Source organism: Lathamus discolor, chromosome 4 (assembly GCF_037157495.1).
Source record: "Lathamus discolor isolate bLatDis1 chromosome 4, bLatDis1.hap1, whole genome shotgun sequence".
In the NCBI taxonomy this organism is placed as follows: Eukaryota; Metazoa; Chordata; class Aves; order Psittaciformes; family Psittacidae; genus Lathamus; species Lathamus discolor.
The window spans coordinates 105,508,785-105,528,660 of NC_088887.1; the positions used below are offsets into that span (position 1 = coordinate 105,508,785).

At 39.8% G+C, this 19,876-nt stretch overlaps 1 protein-coding gene across 1 annotated transcript in view; it reads right to left on the minus strand.

The window, feature by feature from the left end:
* B3GLCT (beta 3-glucosyltransferase) overlaps positions 1-19,876 on the minus strand; it is a 55,785-nt gene that overhangs the window by 34,003 nt on the left and 1,906 nt on the right. Inside the window, exons 2-4 of the mRNA XM_065678427.1 lie at positions 12,953-13,008; positions 10,261-10,300; positions 1,622-1,731 (exon numbers count right to left, since the gene is read on the minus strand). Of these exons, the coding sequence (XP_065534499.1) occupies positions 1,622-1,731; positions 10,261-10,300; positions 12,953-13,008 (206 nt within the window). The remainder of the gene's footprint in view (positions 1-1,621; positions 1,732-10,260; positions 10,301-12,952; positions 13,009-19,876) is intronic.

Genomic DNA, 19,876 nt, shown 5'->3' on the forward strand with positions numbered 1-19,876 from the left:
CTCTTATTTTTTTCTTATTATTAAAGACAAAGAAAATAAAGTATTGCTTATATACATGTAACTTTCAATTATGACTTTCAATCTAAGCCCCTTTATAATCTTCTCCCTCTAGGATAAAGCTTCAAAAGTAAAATATATTAATGTTAAGTCAAAATCGGACTTACGTAACTCTGAGCAGCTAGCAGGCTAGCATGGCCCACCCAGCAGGTGAGCGGCAGAGTGCGCAGTCTGCAGTGGGGATGGCAGAGGAACAAGTAGTCAGGGAAGGTACCGCACCAGGGAGGGAGCTAGTACAGATGTAAGCAAGTAAGGTGTCAAGACTATTGCTGTAGGATGTAGGGAATCCTGTGTTAGGATTTCAGTGTCCACACACATGCTCTTCCATTGCCACAATGCTACAGCTGTGCAGTGAAATTCTGACAAAACCTACATTGCAGCATCTTCATAGAATCACAGAATCCTAAAATGGTTTGTGTTGGAAGGGAACTTAAAGCTCATCCAGTTCCAAACCCCTGCCACGGGCAGGGACACCTTAGAATCATAGAATAGTTAGGGTTGGAAAGGACCTCAAGATCTTCTAGTTCCAAACCCCCTGCCATGGGCAGGGACACCTCACACTAAACCATCCCACCCAAGGCTTCATCCAACCTGGCCTTGAATACTGCCAGGGATGGAGCACTCACAACCTCCCTGGGCAACCCATTCCAGTGCCTCACCACCCTTACAGGAAAGAATTTCCTCCTTATATCCAATCTAAACTTCCCCTGTTTAAGTTTTAACCCATTACCCCTTGTCCTGTCACTACAGTCCCTGATGAAGAGTCCCTCCCCAGCATCCCTATAGGCCCCCTTCAGATACTGGAAGGCTGCTATGAGGTCTCCACGCAGGCTTTTCTTCTCCAGGCTGAACAGACCCAGCTTTCTCAGCCTGCCTTCATACGGGAGGTGCTCCAGTCCTGTGATCATCCTTGTGGCCCTCCTCTGGACTTATTCCAACAGTTCCATGTCCTTTTTATGTTGAGGACACCAGAACTGCACACAATACTCCAGGTGAGGTCTCACAAGAGCAGAGTAGACACCTTCCACCAGAGCAGGTTGCTTGAAGCCCTTCCAACCTGGCCTTGAACACTGCCAGAGATGGGGCAGCCACAAATTCTCTAGGAAACCTCTTCCAGTGTTCCACCACCCTTAGAAGGAAGATTTTTTTTCCTCATGTCTAACCCTAATCTTCCCTCTGACAATTTAAAGCCATTTAAGTTTCAACAGCTCTAACAAAATGAAGTACTCGCCTAAAATTATTCCATTACTTAAATTATTGTTTTTCATTTCATAAAGAAAGCACCTTTCTTTTAAGCACACTAGTCATATCAGAAAATTGTATTCATCAAATGCCATCAAAACAAAAAAAGCTGTTATACAAAAAGGTAGACAGTTCAAATTAAAATTATTTAGTGATAAATCAGCATACAATCAGTAAACACCCACTGAAATAGTTTTCTTGCAAGCACACAGAAGACAATTAACAAAAGGAATAAAAAAAAGGCACAACGGAAAGCAGTATTTTCAGTAAAATGCAGTAAAAGCATGCATAACAAGGTGCAAACTGTATTATCTAAACATACCTTTCCAAGATCTGTGGCCTGTTTTAAAATATCTCTTTTTAGATCTTCTGCTCTCTTGGAATGAAAAGAATTACTTTGACTCTGGATGATAAATACAATTTCTTTTAATTCTGCAAACCAGAAAATAAGAAGATTTAAAGACAGAAGAGGTTATTTTTAGTTTTTCTCCAAAGCTAGTGAGAACCCAGACACAGAGGGGGGAACCTATTACATAGCAACTTTTCTTTAGTTATACAAACATTTAATGAAATAGTAAAAAGGCATAACTGAACACAAAAATAAATCCAAAATGGTCCTTTTAACAATTAACATATAAAACGCATGACACGACTAGAAGATCTGCAGCAGATCTTATGCCCATGGTTAACAGCCATATTCATGAAGTTGCTTTTCTTCCAAATCACCAGTACTCCTATTGTCAGAGTTAAAAGCTGTTAACTGTAGACCGCAAGGTCTACGATTGGCAGAGCAATCGCTCACCAGGCAAGGCATAAACATGAAACAGAAAAGATGCTTCCTCGATAAAGAGCTTAAAACCCTACCCAAAACCAAATATCAGATGGAGACACACACATAAGAATGAGGCAATGTTCTTATCTGACAGGACAGCACCAACATCTTACATGTGTTTACAGTGTTTAAAGGCACCACAGTTAAGAACTTTCAATGGGACAGGAGATTGTGAGAAATTTAAAATAATGAAGTAGCTTTGCAAACATTTATGGATGGAGAAAGTGCTTTTTAAAAAATACAAGTAGGTGATGAAGCCAATAGCAAAATTTTCTTGATCCTAATTGACCAAATAATCCTTCAGCACTTTGAAAGCTAAGAAAAACAGGCAGATCATGACCCCACTCAGAAGCAGAATACAGCAGGGACAACAGAGGATGAAAAGGTGAAAAGGAGAGGACAGATGCCCTTCCAAAAATTCTTGACAAGTTTGACCTCTGCTGTATAACCCACCCAAGACCGTACGTAAGCACCAATCAAGGCACAAGATAAGAACTGCATGATATTGCAGTTTCTGTTTGTTTGGCCAGAAAAGGTTGAATTTTACAGATACTATGCAGAAAGTGCGCAGACAAGAAAACTCAGAATATAACTGAAGATGTCCAAGTCACAGACCAACCAATTACTGCATAAGGAACAAAAAAAGTTAGCAATGCTGTTGTCCACTGTTCAAGGAGATAAAGAGAGAACAGGAGGATGGAGAACTGCGTTTAAGTCTGTCACTCGAGGTGACAGTCATATCAGGCATAAGGAATAACAGATTCTCGTTAATTCAGCATGGAGACAGCACAGAAAAGGCTGCTCAGCTACTGCCTATAGATGACATCACTACAAGACAAGTCAGTACCAAAAGGAAAGAAATTAAAGTCACGTGGAATCTGTTCAGAATGTCAAAAAACGTGGAGAAGGAATGAAGCGCATACCAAAAAAAAAAATCATAGGTAACTAAAAAGATGCAGGAGTCAAACTTCAGAAAGGCAATACTTTGAGACCACCATCTTTAGCAATATTATGAAATATGAAAGGAAAAATAAAGATGCAAAACCCCTAGGAGAGCTTCCTAAGAACACCTTCTGGTGTTTCATTGAAACCAAACTGTCAGTAAGATACAGGAGATGTCAAATTGAAGACAGCCCATCATGAGAGCTCAGTAGAGAAACAGAGTCATGGCTGACTGAAAGCTGCCAGATTTTCCTACAAGCAATGTCTGTGAAGACAAACATCCCAAAGACAGAGGACCTTAGAGGAAAGCACACGAAGCTTCTTGTCAGGCAGCAGATTATTTCAATACTTTAAATCTGCAGTTTCAGTACAGTATAGATGCAAGTTTTGCAATCATGCAATATTTATTCTTAAAGAGTATATTCTTGCATCACAGATCAAGTCAACCTAAAAGATCCTAGTGTCACTTCAAGATTTTAACCTCTATATTAAGAATGCAAACTTGGCAAGTGCAGGAGAATGAGTGAAGAACAGTAGAACAAAGATGGAAAACAAATGTCCAAAGAAGGAAAAAGAGTAAAACTCTCAAGAAAAGAGTCTCAACGAAAAAAAGTAAAACTGAGCACATGAAGTAGGATCACAAAAAAAACAATGGTAACAAACAAAGCTTTAACCACAAGTATCCTTGCCAAGATCATGAGAATATTACCATGTCCAAAACCTGAGGATTGATTACATTTCTTTGTTCCTCTGAACAGTTACTTGCTAATTTAGACTGATGACAGCTCAAAGCTGCAGTTAAAATATTTTTCTATTTTTTGCTTCAAAGTCTTTTTCCCTTGCTTAGGCACCAAGACAAACTCTGAACACGTCAAATTGTGTGAGATTTCTGGTGATAAAGTTGTGGAGATGGCATAAGCACTGACATAGCTATCAGCTTTGATTTCACATTTTTCCTACGCAGCATTCCTTCATGCTCTGACCCACCAAACAAACTGCTTAAAAACACCCATGCACAATATAAACTTCTGAATAGCAGGCTATTTGCTAGATTTCCTGTGTGAAAACTAAAATTAAGGCAAAAATTAATACTACACTTCATTGATGCAAGAGTCAAAGGGCTAAACCTAAACACAGAGCACTGCAAATCTCCCCAGAGATAAAAAGCAAAAGCTACATTGCTCTAAGTAATTACTGGTTTAGTATCAGTACATTTAACAGAATGCAAGTGTCTGAATTACACTCAGTTTCATTTATGGTACATTTAACAACAGCTGTGATATTCCACAGTAGAATACTTTCTAGAAGTAATCTAACACTTACTTTGGTGTTACTGCTTTAATCCAATGGAAATAGTTTCCTCTGCTATAGGCACTTTAAAATAGTTCATGAAAAATATTCACTGTATTAAGATGTCGACAGAAAATAGGCATAATTTTAAACACCTAAATTATTTCTCAAGTTGAGAAGTAGTCAACCAAGAAAGACAAACGATGGAGTCTTTTGGAGGATTAATATCTAAACTACTGATATGCAGATACTTTATTTCTCTTATTGTCTAAGACACTTATACATCTGGAAAGTATCTTCAAAAATCTCAAATGGAAAAATACTGCAAGTTCACATTAAAAAAAATTAATAAAATATAAATCAACTTTATTTGTTTGAGGCTAAATGGAATATTTGTACAATGAAAACCCAGTGAGAAGGACAAAATGCCTCAATATTTATTGAGACAAAACCTAAACTGCAGAAGCACTGATGATCTAACTTACAAACCAGACTCTACTGCATAGGCCAGAAAACTCAGTTTCCAATGTGAGTTTAGAAAAATTAGGCCATTTGCATATTCTGTAGGCCTTCTTCCCCTCCTTTTATGCCAATCATAAAATCAACCCGAAACTCTAGATCAGAATCTTTTAGCTCTTGTACTTTGAGCAGACCATTACATCCTAGTATAAAGCTTCCACAGTTTTAACTTTTAAGTAAAGCCAAGTCTTTTCACTCTAGGAATAATAATTCGTGTTTATATAAAGTTACTGGGATCCTTCTGGATTAAAGGCAGTGTATGCATACATATAGACAGACATATATACAGACACACAATCACATCTTTGTGTGTATACTTATTTATCACATATGCCATAAGCATTGTAATGACTGATTTCTGTTTACTGTCTGCTGCATGAGAACTGAAAGTCATCCTAAATTCAAACACTCCCTATGAACACAGTTTGAATATTTCCAGTATTTCTATTTCCTGAATTTAATAAACTTAATAACATCTAAACCCCCTTTAAAATCAAATCCAAGCACACTACAATTTTAGTACACTTGTTTACTTCTTGAAATTTGAGATAATAGTATCCAGCTGTCTCTCCACCAACTGCACACCCATTCATACTTTTTTAACACAAAAAGTATGTTGCTTACCACTTCAGAGCTCATGACTTAATAACACTTAATTAAAAAAAGAGGTTCATCACCTACACATTTGTTCTGATACCAAAGAAAAAAAAACTTACTTAAACCATGCATGTTGCTCTCACCTTTCCTCCCAAACTTCCCTCATGAATTCCTAGAGAGCCTAGATGAAATGCAGAACTAGGCCAGGCGGGACATTAAAAGGATGTAACTGCAAAAAGTGCTTTTGATCCTTTCAGAATATTGCAGGTATTTGCAGATCAGAAGACGTGTAACCACCATATTTGCAAGAACCAAAGAAAAAAAAAATCCTCAGGACTACTTCATTCTTCTTCTCTCATTTAACACACTCTTTGAAAAAAAAAAAGAACAGAAACCCCCCAAATCAAATACCCCCTTAACCTACAGCCAAAAGCTAGTAGATACTCCTGTGGTGAAGGAATGACTCAACCTCTCTTGGATCTCAGCAGCCCTCTGGAAGTGCCCCACTCTGTCCAGAGACTGCAGATGAATATAGAGAACTTGCACTCCCAAGCTTAGTATTTCATTGAGTTTCCAAACAAAGCAAAATCATTGCACACTACCCTGAAATAGCCAGTGCCTCACTTCAAGGAAAGATTTCCTTTGATTATTCACATATTCTAAAACCTGAAAATATTGCTGGTCAGTAATGTAGCCTACCATCTGGGGACAGACGTGACGCTGCCTGTGGAAACATTAAGCAATGTAACTTTCCACAAAGATGACAAGCCAGTGGCATAAGCACGGGGGTTGGAACTCTATGATCTATAACGTCCAGCCTTGGCTGCAGTGACCATGAGATGGTGGAGTTTAGGATCCTGTGTGGGAGGAATAGAATACCTAGCAAAGCCACAGTTCTGGATTTCCGAAGGGCCAACTTTGGCCTCTTCAGTCAACTGCTAAGGGAAGTCTCATGGGAAAGTGTACTAGGCGGTAAAGGGGCTCAAGATAGTTGGTTAGCATTCAAGGACCGCTTCTTCCAAGCTCAGGATCGGAGCGTCCCAATAAGTAGGAAGTCAAGTAAGGGATCTAGGAGACCGGCGTGGTTAAACAAGGAGCTGCTGGGCAAACTCAAGTGGAAAAGGAGAATCTATGGATTATGGAAGGAGGGGCTGGCCGCTTGGGAGGAATATAGGACAGTTGTTAGAGGATGTAGGGAGGCAATTAGGACAGCTAAGGCCTCCTTGGAACTCAATCTTGCTAGTCAGGTTAAAGACAATAGAAAGGGCTTCTTCAAATACATAGCAAATAAAACTAACACAAGAGGCAATATAGGCCCACTGCTGAACGAAGTGGGTACCCTGGAGACAGAGGATATAAAGAAGGCAGAGGTGCTGAATGCCTTCTTTGCCTCTGTCTTTACTCCTGCAGACTCTCCCCGAGGGCCCCGGATTTCTATAGCCCCAGAAGGAGTCAGGACAAAGGAGGAGTTTGCTTTGGTAGATGAGGATTGGGTTAGGGATCAGCTATGCAATCTGGACATCTGTAAATCGATGGGTCCGGATGGAATGCACCCACGGGTGCTGAGGGAGCTGGCGGAGGTCATTGCTAGGCCACTTTCCATCATCTTTGGTAAGTCGTGGGAAACGGGCGAGGTGCCTGAGGATTGGCGGATGGCAAAGGTCACACCAATCTATAAGAAGGGCAAGAAGGAGGACCCGGGTAATTATAGACCGGTCAGCCTTACCTCCATCCCTGGAAAGGTGATGGAACAACTTATTCTTGACTCCATCACTAGGCATATCAAGGATGAGGGGGTCATTAAGAACAGCCAACATGGTTTTATGAGGGGGAAGTCATGTATGACCAACCTTATAGCCTTCTATGAGGAAGTGACTAGGTGGAGGGATGATGGTAGAGCGGTAGATGTAGTTTTTCTTGATTTCAGTAAGGCATTTGATACTGTCTCCCACAGCATCCTCATAGATAAGCTAAGGAAGTGTGGGCTTGACGATCAAGTAGTGAGGTGGATCGAGAACTGGTTGAAAGGAAGAAGGCAGAGAGTTGTGGTCAATGGCGCAGAATCTAGCTGGAGGTCTGTGACTAGTGGAGTTCCTCAGGGGTCGGTGCTGGGACCGGTGCTGTTTAATATTTTCATCAATGACCTGGATGAGGGAACTGAGTGCACCCTCAGCAAGTTTGCTGATGACACAAAACTGGGAGGAGTGGCTGACACACCAGAGGACTGTGCTGCCATTCAGCGAGACCTGGACAGGCTGGAGAGTTGGGCGGGGAGAAACTTGATGAAATTTAACAAGGGCAAGTGTAGAGTCTTGCATCTGGGGAAGAACAACCCCATGTACCAGTACAGGTTGGGGGTTGACCTGCTGGAAAGTAGTGAAGGGGAAAGGGACCTGGGGGTCCTGGTGGATAGGAGGATGACCATGAGCCAGCAATGTGCTCTTGTGGCCAAGAAGGCAAATGGCATCTTAGGGTGCATTAGAAAGGGAGTGGTTAGTAGGTCAAGAGAGGTTCTCCTCCCCCTCTACTCAGCCTTGGTGAGGCCGCATCTGGAATATTGTGTCCAGTTCTGGGCCCCTCACTTCAAGAAGGACAGGGAATTGCTTGAAGGAGTCCAGCGCAGAGCCACAAAGATGATTAAGGGAGTGGAACATCTCCCTTATGAGGAGAGGCTGAGGGAGCTGGGTCTCTTTAGCTTGGAGAAGAGGAGACTGAGGGGTGACCTCATCAATGTTTACAAATATGTAAAGGGTAGGTGTCAGGATGATGGAGCTAGGCTTTTTTCAGTGATATCCAGTGATAGGACAAGGGGCAATGGGTGTAAACTGGAGCATAGGAAGTTCCACGTTAACATCAGGAAGAACTTCTTTACTGTAAGAGTGACAGAGCACTGGAACAGGTTGCCCAGGGGGGTTGTGGAGTCTCCTACACTGGAGATATTCAAGGCCCGCCTGGACAAGTTCCTGTGTGATGTACTGTAGGTTACCCTGCTCTTGCAGGGGGGTTGGACTAGATGATCTTTTTAGGTCCCTTCCAACCCTTGGGATTCTGTGATTCTGTGATTCCAATCCAAACCAAAGCCACATCTACCTGGCCTTGTGCAAAAAAATTTGACACTGTCCCACATGACATCCTTGTCTTGAGAAGGCTCCAGGGAGACCTTAAGAGCAGCTTCCAGTACATAAAGAGGGCCTACGAGAATTATGGAGAGGGACTTTTTACAAGGGCATGTAGTAATAGGACAGGGGGGAACGGTTTTAAAATGAAAAAGGGTAGATTTAGAGTGGATATTAGGAAGAAGTTCTTCACTGTGAGGGTGGTGAAGGAATGGAACGGGTTGCCCAGAGAAGCTATGAATGCTCCATCACTGGCAGTGCTCAAGACCAAGCTGGATGAGGCTTTGAGCAACCTGGTCTAGTAGAAGGTGTCCCTGCCCATGGCAGGGGGGCTGGAACTAGATGATCTTCAAGGTCCCTTCCAATCCAAACCATTCTGATTCCATGATTCTAGATTGTAACATTCCTAACTATAACCTTCTTGAGTAATGAGATCATACTGAAACTGATGAAAACCCTGTCCTGTCAAAAGCCAATAAAAGGAGTCTGTCAATGCCTCCCTGAGTGTTTTACGAACTGAGACACAGCAGGTCTGCTGGGATCAATAAAAGCAGCAACCAACACCTGTCTATAAGATTGCACAGAAAGAGATGACAGAACACAAAGAGGAAATGGTCTATGACACCAGGAAAGGTTGGGTTAACAGGGAAACAGAGCAATAAAGCTTCCAGTGACAGGTCCTGAACTTTCAGTGTCAAAATGGCATATAAATAGGACCAGGCACTTTGTTACTTTCCACAAAAGTGGTTATTTGTGTCATGGCCATAGCCTGCAACCAAGTTCAAGAACAAAACAAACAAAAACCAGATCTTCTCACCACCATTCACAGTTCCGTTAGCAACTCCACTAAAAGCATGCCAAATCTCAGTGTTCAGCTTTGATGTCAGAATGAACACGCAACTACTCAGAAACTGCTACAACAGAGGCATGGTTAAGGCGGCTCTCTAAGAACAAGCAGAATCAAGTACTCCGGTTTTAGAAGAATGAGAAGTACCATTAAGAGTCCAAGTTGCTTTAAGAACTGAGCTGCTGCAGTAAAGCAGAGGCAGACCTAGGCTACAATGCAGAGATTGCAAGTCCTTATCTCAGGTCTGTATACTTTTTTGCTGGAAGGACATCAGACTTTTTTCCAGAAAAGGCAGAAGCTTGAGAACCTTTTTTGTCATAATTTATCTCACTTCCAGTAAAAAAATATTAAATATATATAAAATATTTAAATACTTTCTTCTAGATATTACAAGTTGTTACAAGTAATTTATAGTAACACTACTTATTGCAAGTACCATGAGAGCCTAGCAGAATGGCAAAATTCAGTTTCATATTAATTTTTTCACAAGAACAGCTACTAAGTATCATGAAATTTGATTTCAACATATTATGGACCACAAAAAGCAATGCATCAGCTTCAAAGTGCAAGCACACATTTTCAGAAAATTGGTTAACTTTAAGAATCGCAAGCACAAAGATCAAGAAACTTCTGTTTGATGAGACTACATGAGCAAAGAAAAAAAAAAGATGAAATACTTGGGAATCAGCAATTAGCTAACAATGCTGTTCAGCGTTTAGGCACTGTTCACACAGTCACTTTTCAAAGCATAACCATACTTTATTTACACTGAAAAGGCAGCCACAACTGAAAACAAACACAGACTGTACAGTACTTACCTCTGCTTATTTTACTAATTGTTCCACTTTTCTTAGACTTCTAGGCGAAAGGAGAGAAAGCAAAATAAGGATACACACAAAAACTCAAATATTTCTATAAACACAGGGAGTCAAAGCATTCGTCAGATTATAAATGCACACACAGAGGCTTTAACTCAAGAACTAATAAAAACTAATGTAAAAAGCTTTTCATCATCAAGAACTGAAACACATATTCTACATGTTTATATACTATTACATACACAATACAGTAAGAGAATAATAGGAAAAGAAAAAGAGAATGGCATGTCCTTATATATATAAATATATATATATTTATATACATGTATCTACTGAGCACAAATATTGGAATATGGAGCTTTGTAATACAGTGTGTAAAAAAAACCCAGCACACTCTTACTCATTTGATTCACTATCAAGCATCTATTGAAACACAATTCCTAAAGAAAGACTCAAGAGCAATTTATACCAAGACAAGTAAGCATGAAAACGCTGTTGCACATAACATGATTTCACTGGGATTTACTCAGGTATTACCTACATACATTTGTGATGGTGTTTTAGCAAAGTGCTGAGGAACAGACAACAATGACACTGCATCTGCATCGTTAACCAGGAAACCAAGACACACATACAAAAATATCCTAGGAGCATACTCAACTGCTTCTACATAACAGAGGCTGGGTAAAAAGGTGTTGTTTAAGACTGGCAGAGACAGAACTGGAGAAATAGCTATGTGGTTCCTACAAAAACCACAGGAAGGAAACCCTTCATTTCTTGCCCAATTTCTCCCTGATAACAGCACCTCAGTGTTTTGGTTTCTTCAAATGTAAAAATCAAGATCATCTTTACTAATTGCATAAGGTTGTTGTGGTATTTATCTTGGTTCAAGTGCCTTAAGACCTTCAGATAGAAATGCCACACGAGGTACTCCTCAGTAACAGACTCTTTTGCAGTTTTCCTAGCCTTGTGACTTAATTCCTATTTATAAACACATTTTTCCTCCCCCCCCTTTTTAAAATATCATATCCATCTAATCCTTTTAGTCCTACTTGCATCAGATGATCTCTTCCCCTGTTCAGAAATGACTTTTACACTGAAATGCCTAAGCTCAGACTTCCTTGGCACCCATCTGCAAAATCTTTTCGAGAGTGACTGCATTGCATCCATGTTTATCACCCTTTTTCACTGATGAGGTCAATACAGTTGAAAAAAATCTTATAATCTTAAATTATTTTGATGATTATACACAGTACTGCCATCTTACAGCATAATACACACACATTTTAATCTTCATCACAAACAACAGGGGAAGATTAATTTTCTATGCAAACAAAACAGTGTGTGTTCTGTGGTACACACTGTAATGAACAAGCCATATTTTACAGTTACCTTTATTTAAACAAAACCATTGTTGCTCATTATCACTTCCCTATTAAAATTAAGAAAAAAAAAGAGGAAAAAAAAAAAAAAGTATTTTGTCCTGAAGAATTCATCTGAGAGAAGGTTTTGAAACACCCAAATAGGAGGAAAGCCTTCATAAATTACATCCTACACAGGAATAATATTATAAACAGCTAGATTAAGACTGTAATGTAATTTGACAAGTAGTAACTTACAAGTAATGAAAACAGAATGACATTACGTATCTCCCAGACACTGCAGCAGATCAGCAGTTTGCAATAAGGCATTTTTTTCATTTATGAAAATTACTGTAGATACAGCAATAATCAACACCAAAAACTGTTTAGAAACATGTAACTCAGACGATGCTTCTATTGCATTTGATGCGAGATCACTAGATCTGAATGGCATTTATAGATTCTAACTCTTGATTCATTCCAGACTTTAATTTTCCTCCTTTAAACCTCTTTTATACATACATAAGTTTCTGTTGCACATATATACATATAAAAAAAAAAAAAAAAAAGGTAGCTAGAAGTTTGTTGAAGGAGACAAATGCATACACACTTAACACCTATTATGTTATTTAACACTGAGGCTAGTTCTGACCATTACTTCTAACCTCTTAGTTTCAAATTTCATATGCAAGCTTTACTTGAGCCATGGCATTGCAAAATGCAATAATGCTGATTAGCAGCAAGGCAGCCATTTTCCTCTCAGTGTATTAGATATTTAAGAAAACCCATAAGAAAGCAAACCCCATGTCTGAACTAATAAAAACTACCCAAAACCTGTTCTCAACAGCAATAATGCTATCGACTTGTAGAAGCAATGCAAAATTGCCATGTTTTTTTTACTATAAGTTTCCAATGCACTCTTCAGCTGACCCTGGAAGAAAGAAAATAAATTGTTTTCTAAATTAGATTTTGTTCCACAACAAAACCCTCCAAACACATTTCTCTTCACCAAATATCAGCATAAGTCAGCAAATCCAGCATAAGAAACCAAAACTGCCAAGTGTAAGTTTATTCTAGTAATAGTAAGAATCCATGGGATAAATTAAGATCCTAGTAATACTAGAAGAGTAGTGCTACGTGCAATTTGTGTCCCATTAAAGGTATCTCAAACGGTACACAGAACAGAAAGACATTATGTGACATTTAGTACCACTGAAGTCAATGATCAAAATAATCAATGTCACAGATGTTGAGCCTTCTGCTCTAGTATCTTCTAGATGATTTTATAATGTCTGTAAAATGTTCCTGCTCCAGCAATTAAAATTTATTACCTGCAGCACTGGTAATTCAGTCTCATCTTCTGCACCTTCAGGAATTACAGCAAAAGCTGAAAGAAAAAGCAGACTTTTTTTCATTTTATAGGAGCTCATTTTCACACTTGACAAAGTTCTGCAGCAAAAGAAAAAAAATTTTCAGGAATATTTTCACATTCAATGTTACTATATTTGTAATAATCTTTATGAACATAAGGCAGTCCGTTCTTACAGAATTTATACATTTGCTGCCTGACAATTCTCTTCCTATACATTCCTGAAAAGATCACTCTTTGATGTGAAGCCAATTTATCTTGGCTTCAAGACAAATAAATCCCATTAAAACAAAACAAAACAATAAAATCTGTTCAGTCCAGTAGTTCACTTGACAACAGCATAAAGGGACACCTACACTTGACTCTATCTTTAGGTTTATGTTTGGAGTACCAAAGCTACATTTGGAATCACAGAAACTGACAGCACCTGACAGAAATTTCTATCAAGCTTGAAGATAGCTGTCACATGCTTGGAATGCCATCTTCGAACAATAGTCAACCTTGTTAATGTATAAGAAAATAAACATTTAGAAAAAGAACAGAGACCCCAAAGAGCTAATTTGCACAGACCAAGCAGTATCTTAAACCTTTTATACTGACACCATCTTATACATACACTTCTGGTTCATATTAGAAAAATCATCATAAAAAGGGTTCTGGGTTGTGAGGTTTTTTTCTTGTTGATATAGTCATCTAAATCAATTTGACTCACCTTGCTCATTTGTTAAAGTATTTACATTTAACATAGGAAAGGTTTGCTAAGGGTCTTTATACGGAGTCTTTTTCTTAAAGGTACTAAAGAGATGCAAATGCAAGTAAATTGCCATAATTTGGAAGGAACTCAAGATACTACTCATCATGGTCAAGTTGATGGGTTTCTTAAAATCTGGGGCAGACAAAGATCAACAGATTCAGTGAAGTGTCTCACTGCAAGTTTGAAAGCAATTTCAAGCAATAATAATTTAAAGTGAATTACTAGCAATTGTCAATTCCTTTGAGATGCTAGAAACCTGGAATGCAGGAAAGCAAGAAGACAAGATTGTCCAAAGGCTGTGACACACCATCTCTAATTAGCTATATCCCTATGCTCTTTCAACTGGAGACCTAATTTCATCAAGTGTCTAGGAGTTGAGTTTCACAATTACATTTCAGGTCTCGACTAATTTGAATCTCAAATCACACCACCAGATCCAGACATCCCAAAATTCTAAACCAGTAGACTCATGTTGACCATAGCTACATTTCAGTAAGGCATTTAGCCAGGAAGAAGAAAACAGAGTACAAGTAGGAGTATTCACCCAAATCTTACCCTCAAGCAAATGTTTTGAACTTCTAGGTCAAAAGTGCACAGAGAATACCTCAATATGCCTATCATATCCCTTGCTGACAGCATGTTCTGGTTATTTTCCTCCTTCTCTTCCAACATAACAGTACTTGAGAGCTCCAAATAAGGAATATCTTCCCCTACACAAACCAGACCCACATCATCCACTTTACAAGACCCTTATTACAAGATCAACACAAAACACTGTTACACCGGGAAACGTGGTAATTACATAGTATCAACCTGAAGAAGCATCACCTTGTAAATTCAGCTTAGTTGCAAAACTGAACACAAGCAGAATTTTCAGGACTTTCAGCTGCGGAACAGCACAAGAGACCTGAAACAACTGCGATTGACAAGAGATTATAGAACGGTTATACTTGGAAAGGACCTTAAGGATCATCTAGTTCTAATCCCCCTGCCATGGGCAGGGACACCTCCCGTTAGACCAGGGTTGCTCAAAGATGCTGACTCTCTCACTGCAACAAAACCCTGCGCCACACTGCTTCTAAGACTTATAAAATATTAATGCACATGATCCTTGAAATGAACCAAACACTCAGATAACCTGGGGGGAAAAAAAAAAAAAAGACTTATTGCATACTATGTCTTTGAGAGCACAGCTAATTCCTCTTCAGGGGATTATATTAGCAACCTACTTTATCTTCATATTACAGAACCACAGAATTGTTGAGGTTGAAAAAGATTTCAGAAGATAATCTAGTTCAACCCCCACAAGAGCAGGGTGCTCAGGACCTTGTCTAGTCAGGTTTTGAGTATTTCCTAGGACAGACATTCCATAAACTCTCCAAGTAATCTCTTCCAGTATTGAATCACACTTAAGAGTAAAAAGAAAAAAAAAAAAAAAAAAAAAAAAAAAAGAAAACCCCCAATATATGTTTAAACAGAGTTTCCTGTATTTCAGGTTGTGTCAACTACCTCGTGTGCTGTTAGGCCCCACAGGGTCTGTCTCTGTCTTCTTTACTGGCCCCATCAGGTATTCACACATGTTGACAAAATCCTCCCTGAAACTTCTCTTCTCCAGGTTGAACATTCCCAGTTCCTTCAGCTTCAACTCACATGTCAGGTGCTCCCATTAATTATCTCCATGTTTCTTTGCTGGGCTCACTCCAGTATATCCACGTCTCTTTTGTACTGGGGAACCCAGACCTGGACATAGCACCCCAGATGTGCCTCACCCGGGCTGAGCAGATAGGAAGGACCCACATACCTTGACCTGCTGGAAACTCTTCCTAATGCAGCCCAGGAGGCTGCTGGCCATCTCTGCCACAGTGGCACGCTGCTGGTTCACAGTCAGTTTGTTGCCAACCAGGACCCTCAGGTTCTGCAAAGGTGCTTTCCAAACAGTGTGCCCTCAGTGTGCACTGGTGCATGGGGTGACTTCTTTGCTAGGGGCAGGATTTGTCACTTCCTTATGTTGAACTTGGTTGTTCGTTTTCTGTTTGCCTGTTTCTTCAGCCCATTAAAGTCCATCTGAATAGCAGCTGGTGTATCAACCCCATTCTAATTCCTCTACAACCTTGCTGAGGGTTCACCTTGTCCCACTGTCCAGGCCATTAATGAAGAGAATAAACACATTTGCAACCATAATCAACCCCTACAGCACACCATGCCACTGATCAGAGACCATGAACAGTAAGTCAGTTTCCTATTCACCTCACTGTCCACATATCTAGCCCATACTTCATCAGTTTGTGTATGATATTACAGGATACAGGATTGAACTTTGTGCAAAGTTGAGATAAACAACATTCTCTGCTTTCCCCACTTTCATGAAAGCACTCCCCTTGTCACCGAAGTCTTTTGGGTTGGTCAGGCCTTCAGAAAAACATCCTGACATCTCCCAGTCACCTTCTTGTCCTTTCATATATTTGTCTTGTCCTTCCTTGGTTGGTAACAGTATACAGGACTATCTGCTCTGTCACCTTCCCAGGGATTGAGATGGCACAGGCCATCTATATAGCTTTCCCAGATTTTTTCTATATAGCTTTCCCAGATTAATTTCCTTGCCCTCCTTGAAGACAAGAGCGACATTTGCTCTCTTCTATCCTTCAGGAATCTTCCTCAGTCACCACGACCTTTCAAAGATTACCAAGAGTGGCCTGCATTGACACTGTCAAGCTCTTGTGGGTGCCTCCCATTAGGTCCTGTGGACTTCTGCATGTCCAGTTTGTTTTAATGTCCCCTGAACTGGTCCTCCTCCGGTGAGAGTAAATCCTCCTTGCTCCAGACTTTCCCATGTGTTTCAGGGGCCTGGGACTGCCAGAGGTGAGTCTTACCAGTACAGACCAAGGCAAAGAAGGTTTTGAGTTCCTCACACTTTTCCATGTCCTTCTTTTAACGAAGTCTCTCCCCAAATTCAGAAACATTTTTCCCTAGTCTCCCTTTTGCTGCTGATACACCTGTAGAAGCCCTTTTTCTTGCTTTTCACAAGTCAAATACCTTGCCAGATTCAACTCCACATGCGTTGTGGCTTTCCTAACAGCATACCTCAAGACAGTGTCTCCATATTACTCCTGGAATGACCTGACACTTTTTCCATCTCTTGCATGCTTCCTTTTCATGCCTGGGTTTTGAGCTCCTTGTCCATGTCTGTAGGCCTCCTGCCATCTTCGCTTGCCTTCCTGCGCATGGGGATGGACCATTCTTGAGCTTGCAGGAGACGAACCTGGAAAAATCAACCAGCTCTCCTGGACTACTTTCCACATCAATCTTTCTGTATTGTTGAGGACAGTGGTAGACTGAACATGCCTGGCTAAAAATTACTTCTGTTGCAGCTGCCCTGACATACAGTGCAACTTCAACACTCACACATATCATTTATTAAACAAACCAGTATCTCTGATGAACGCTGAAGCGTCTCTCTACCACTACTCCTACTCTCAGTGATTTCAGACATTCAGCCTCCCCTTCTTTTCTGTGGGTGACGGATAGAAATAGTTAACGAAATGGATCCAATGCATTATCACCATGGCCCGGCTTAAGCCTTGGGAACCCTGAAGAAAACACCAGGTGTTAATGCCTTGCTTGGGCCTAAGCCTTGGGAACTGTAAAGAGAACTATGAAGGGTAAAGATCAGTTAGCAAAACAAAGCAGGCGGTTTGCAAGATAAAGCAGGATGTGCATCTCAAAGACAGACCAAACAGTGTGAATATTTGTAACCCTTAGTAGTGTTGCTAAATCGGGATGATAAGGGAGTAAAAGAGTGGAAAGTTACTGCTTAGCACTTTGTAGACTATAAAAGGGATGCTAGGCGACCAATCAAAGAATGCGTGATCCCATGTAAAGGAAGTAGAATGATATAAATATGTGCTTGTCACACAATAAAGTGTCTTATGCTGGATTCATGTTGTATCAGGCATAGTCCGTTTCTTCCCTCACTTTTCCAACAAATAAAAATATTGAAACAACTTATTATCCTTTACACTAAATATTCCAGGAAGACTTTTTCCACTTAGTACATTTTAATAAGACAAGAACTGTTCAGACCATTTTTAAACTACCAAAGAACCATTCACTAAACAGATTAGCAGACCCCTGATGACACCAGAAGAAAAGCCTCCAGTCTTCACGCAGCAGCAACCAAGCTTTTCACTAAGGCAGACTGTATGAATTTATTTCAGCAACAAATATGCTGTGGCCCCTCTACTACTGTATTAGCAAATCTGCTCTGCACGCATAATCTGACATGAGTAAATCAGTCTTAAGAAGTAAACTGGGATGCACTTGTGGAGTAAATTCAAGTCTTACTAACATATGGCCAGGGCTGTCCTGTCTGAGCAACATGATGTCTCAGCCTGGAAATAAGCACCCTCTTCTAAGGATTTACCAGGAAAAGGGTGGCATCAGAAAAATGTAGTAAATGTGGCTGGCATACAACTGATCAACAAAGAAGCTACAGAGTAGGTAGGAAATGCAGTACCTGAGCACAACTGGACATCTCTAGGCTTAATTCGTCCATCACAATTCACTCCCAAGAGAAAGGTGTGCCCAGGAGGAGACCTCAGATAGAAGCCTAACTACACATGCAGCTAGTGACCAGATTAGTTGCACAACACAGACAGAAAAGTAAACTCTCTGTGGCAAGGGTATCTTTTTTGTTCTCTGTAAAACGCACATGCATGAACAAGCATGATCTATGTCTGGGAGCTATTAGATGCTCCTATAACAAAACAGTAACTTTCCATGTCCAAACATTAATTCAGACAACTGCAACAGATTTCTTTCAGTACAGAACCCCCGAAGACACACACCAACCTCTGGAGCTAAAGGTACCTTTGCTAAATCCAGAATCTCCTCCAGTCCCTTTGAGTTTTTGATGCAGTGCAAGCATAGCTCAGAGGGACCACTGACTTACCACAGAGCACAGGGAAAAGACACATTGAGAGAAGAAACTGATTAGCTGGTAGAAATTCAAACTGCTAGACATCACACTAATCAAAAAAGGCTAGAATGATTAAGTGCACCATCTCCTGCAAACAAAGCTTTCTAAAGCAGAAAAAAAAACCCAGCAAGACACTGTCTTAAATGCACCTCTTAATTTTGTTTTTGTTATGTCATTATTTGATGCATCTCATACTTTGAAGTTTGCTAACACACACAGCTATTCACATCATCTGGCACAAGCAGCAGAGAAGCTGAATGCGTCAACTGCCAGCCCTCCCCTCCTTTTGCTAAACGCTCAAAAACTGAGGATAAGTAGGAAAAAGGAAAGAAATTTTAGAAATAAAGCTCTTTATTTTAATCAATCTTATCGTTATTTCTTTTGAAAGCAGAATTAAAATCCACTGAAAAAGCTAGACAACATTTTGGATTTTCCATTCAAAACCCAGAAATTTACTCAGAGGATGTAATGTAATGTAAGGAGCTTCAATTCCTATTTATTTTTCTCAAATAAACAGACTTGCTTATAACATGAGAATGTAAAAATTGTTTATTATCATTGTTTAGCAGCAGAACTGCAGGCATAAGTGCCGACAAACTATTAGGAAAATGGATGTAAATACTGTAGTATTAAAATACAGTATACTGTATAAATATATATAGTGATATAATACTGCATTATAAATGTAGATGCAATCCTTTCTTCAGTACTACCCTTTCCAGTGTAAACAAATTCCAAAGGTCTACATCTTTTGAGTGCAAAGGATGTTAAAAACTGAGGAGTTCATTTTTCCTTTCACAGACAAAATCCATGTGAAGCAGAAAGGCAACACTTCTGTTATCTTCCTCTTTTACAGTCTGATTTGGGGCTGACTGACCACAGAGTCATTTCAAACACCTCACAGGGCTGTGGGTCAGTTTCAGTGAGCCACAAAAAAGTGATGATTCTATGACTTATATACGGCAAACCCCTGACTAATAATAACCACTTCAAATAATAAAAGTCATTGATTATGTTGTACAGACAAAACAGTTAAAATATAATTTCTTTATATTTTTAATTACAGTTTAAAGAAAGAGGGAAGGAGGAAGTGGAGGGGGTGATGCAGGTAAATTTCCAGCATCTGAGGCTTGTCATAAAAGCAACTCATTTTATTT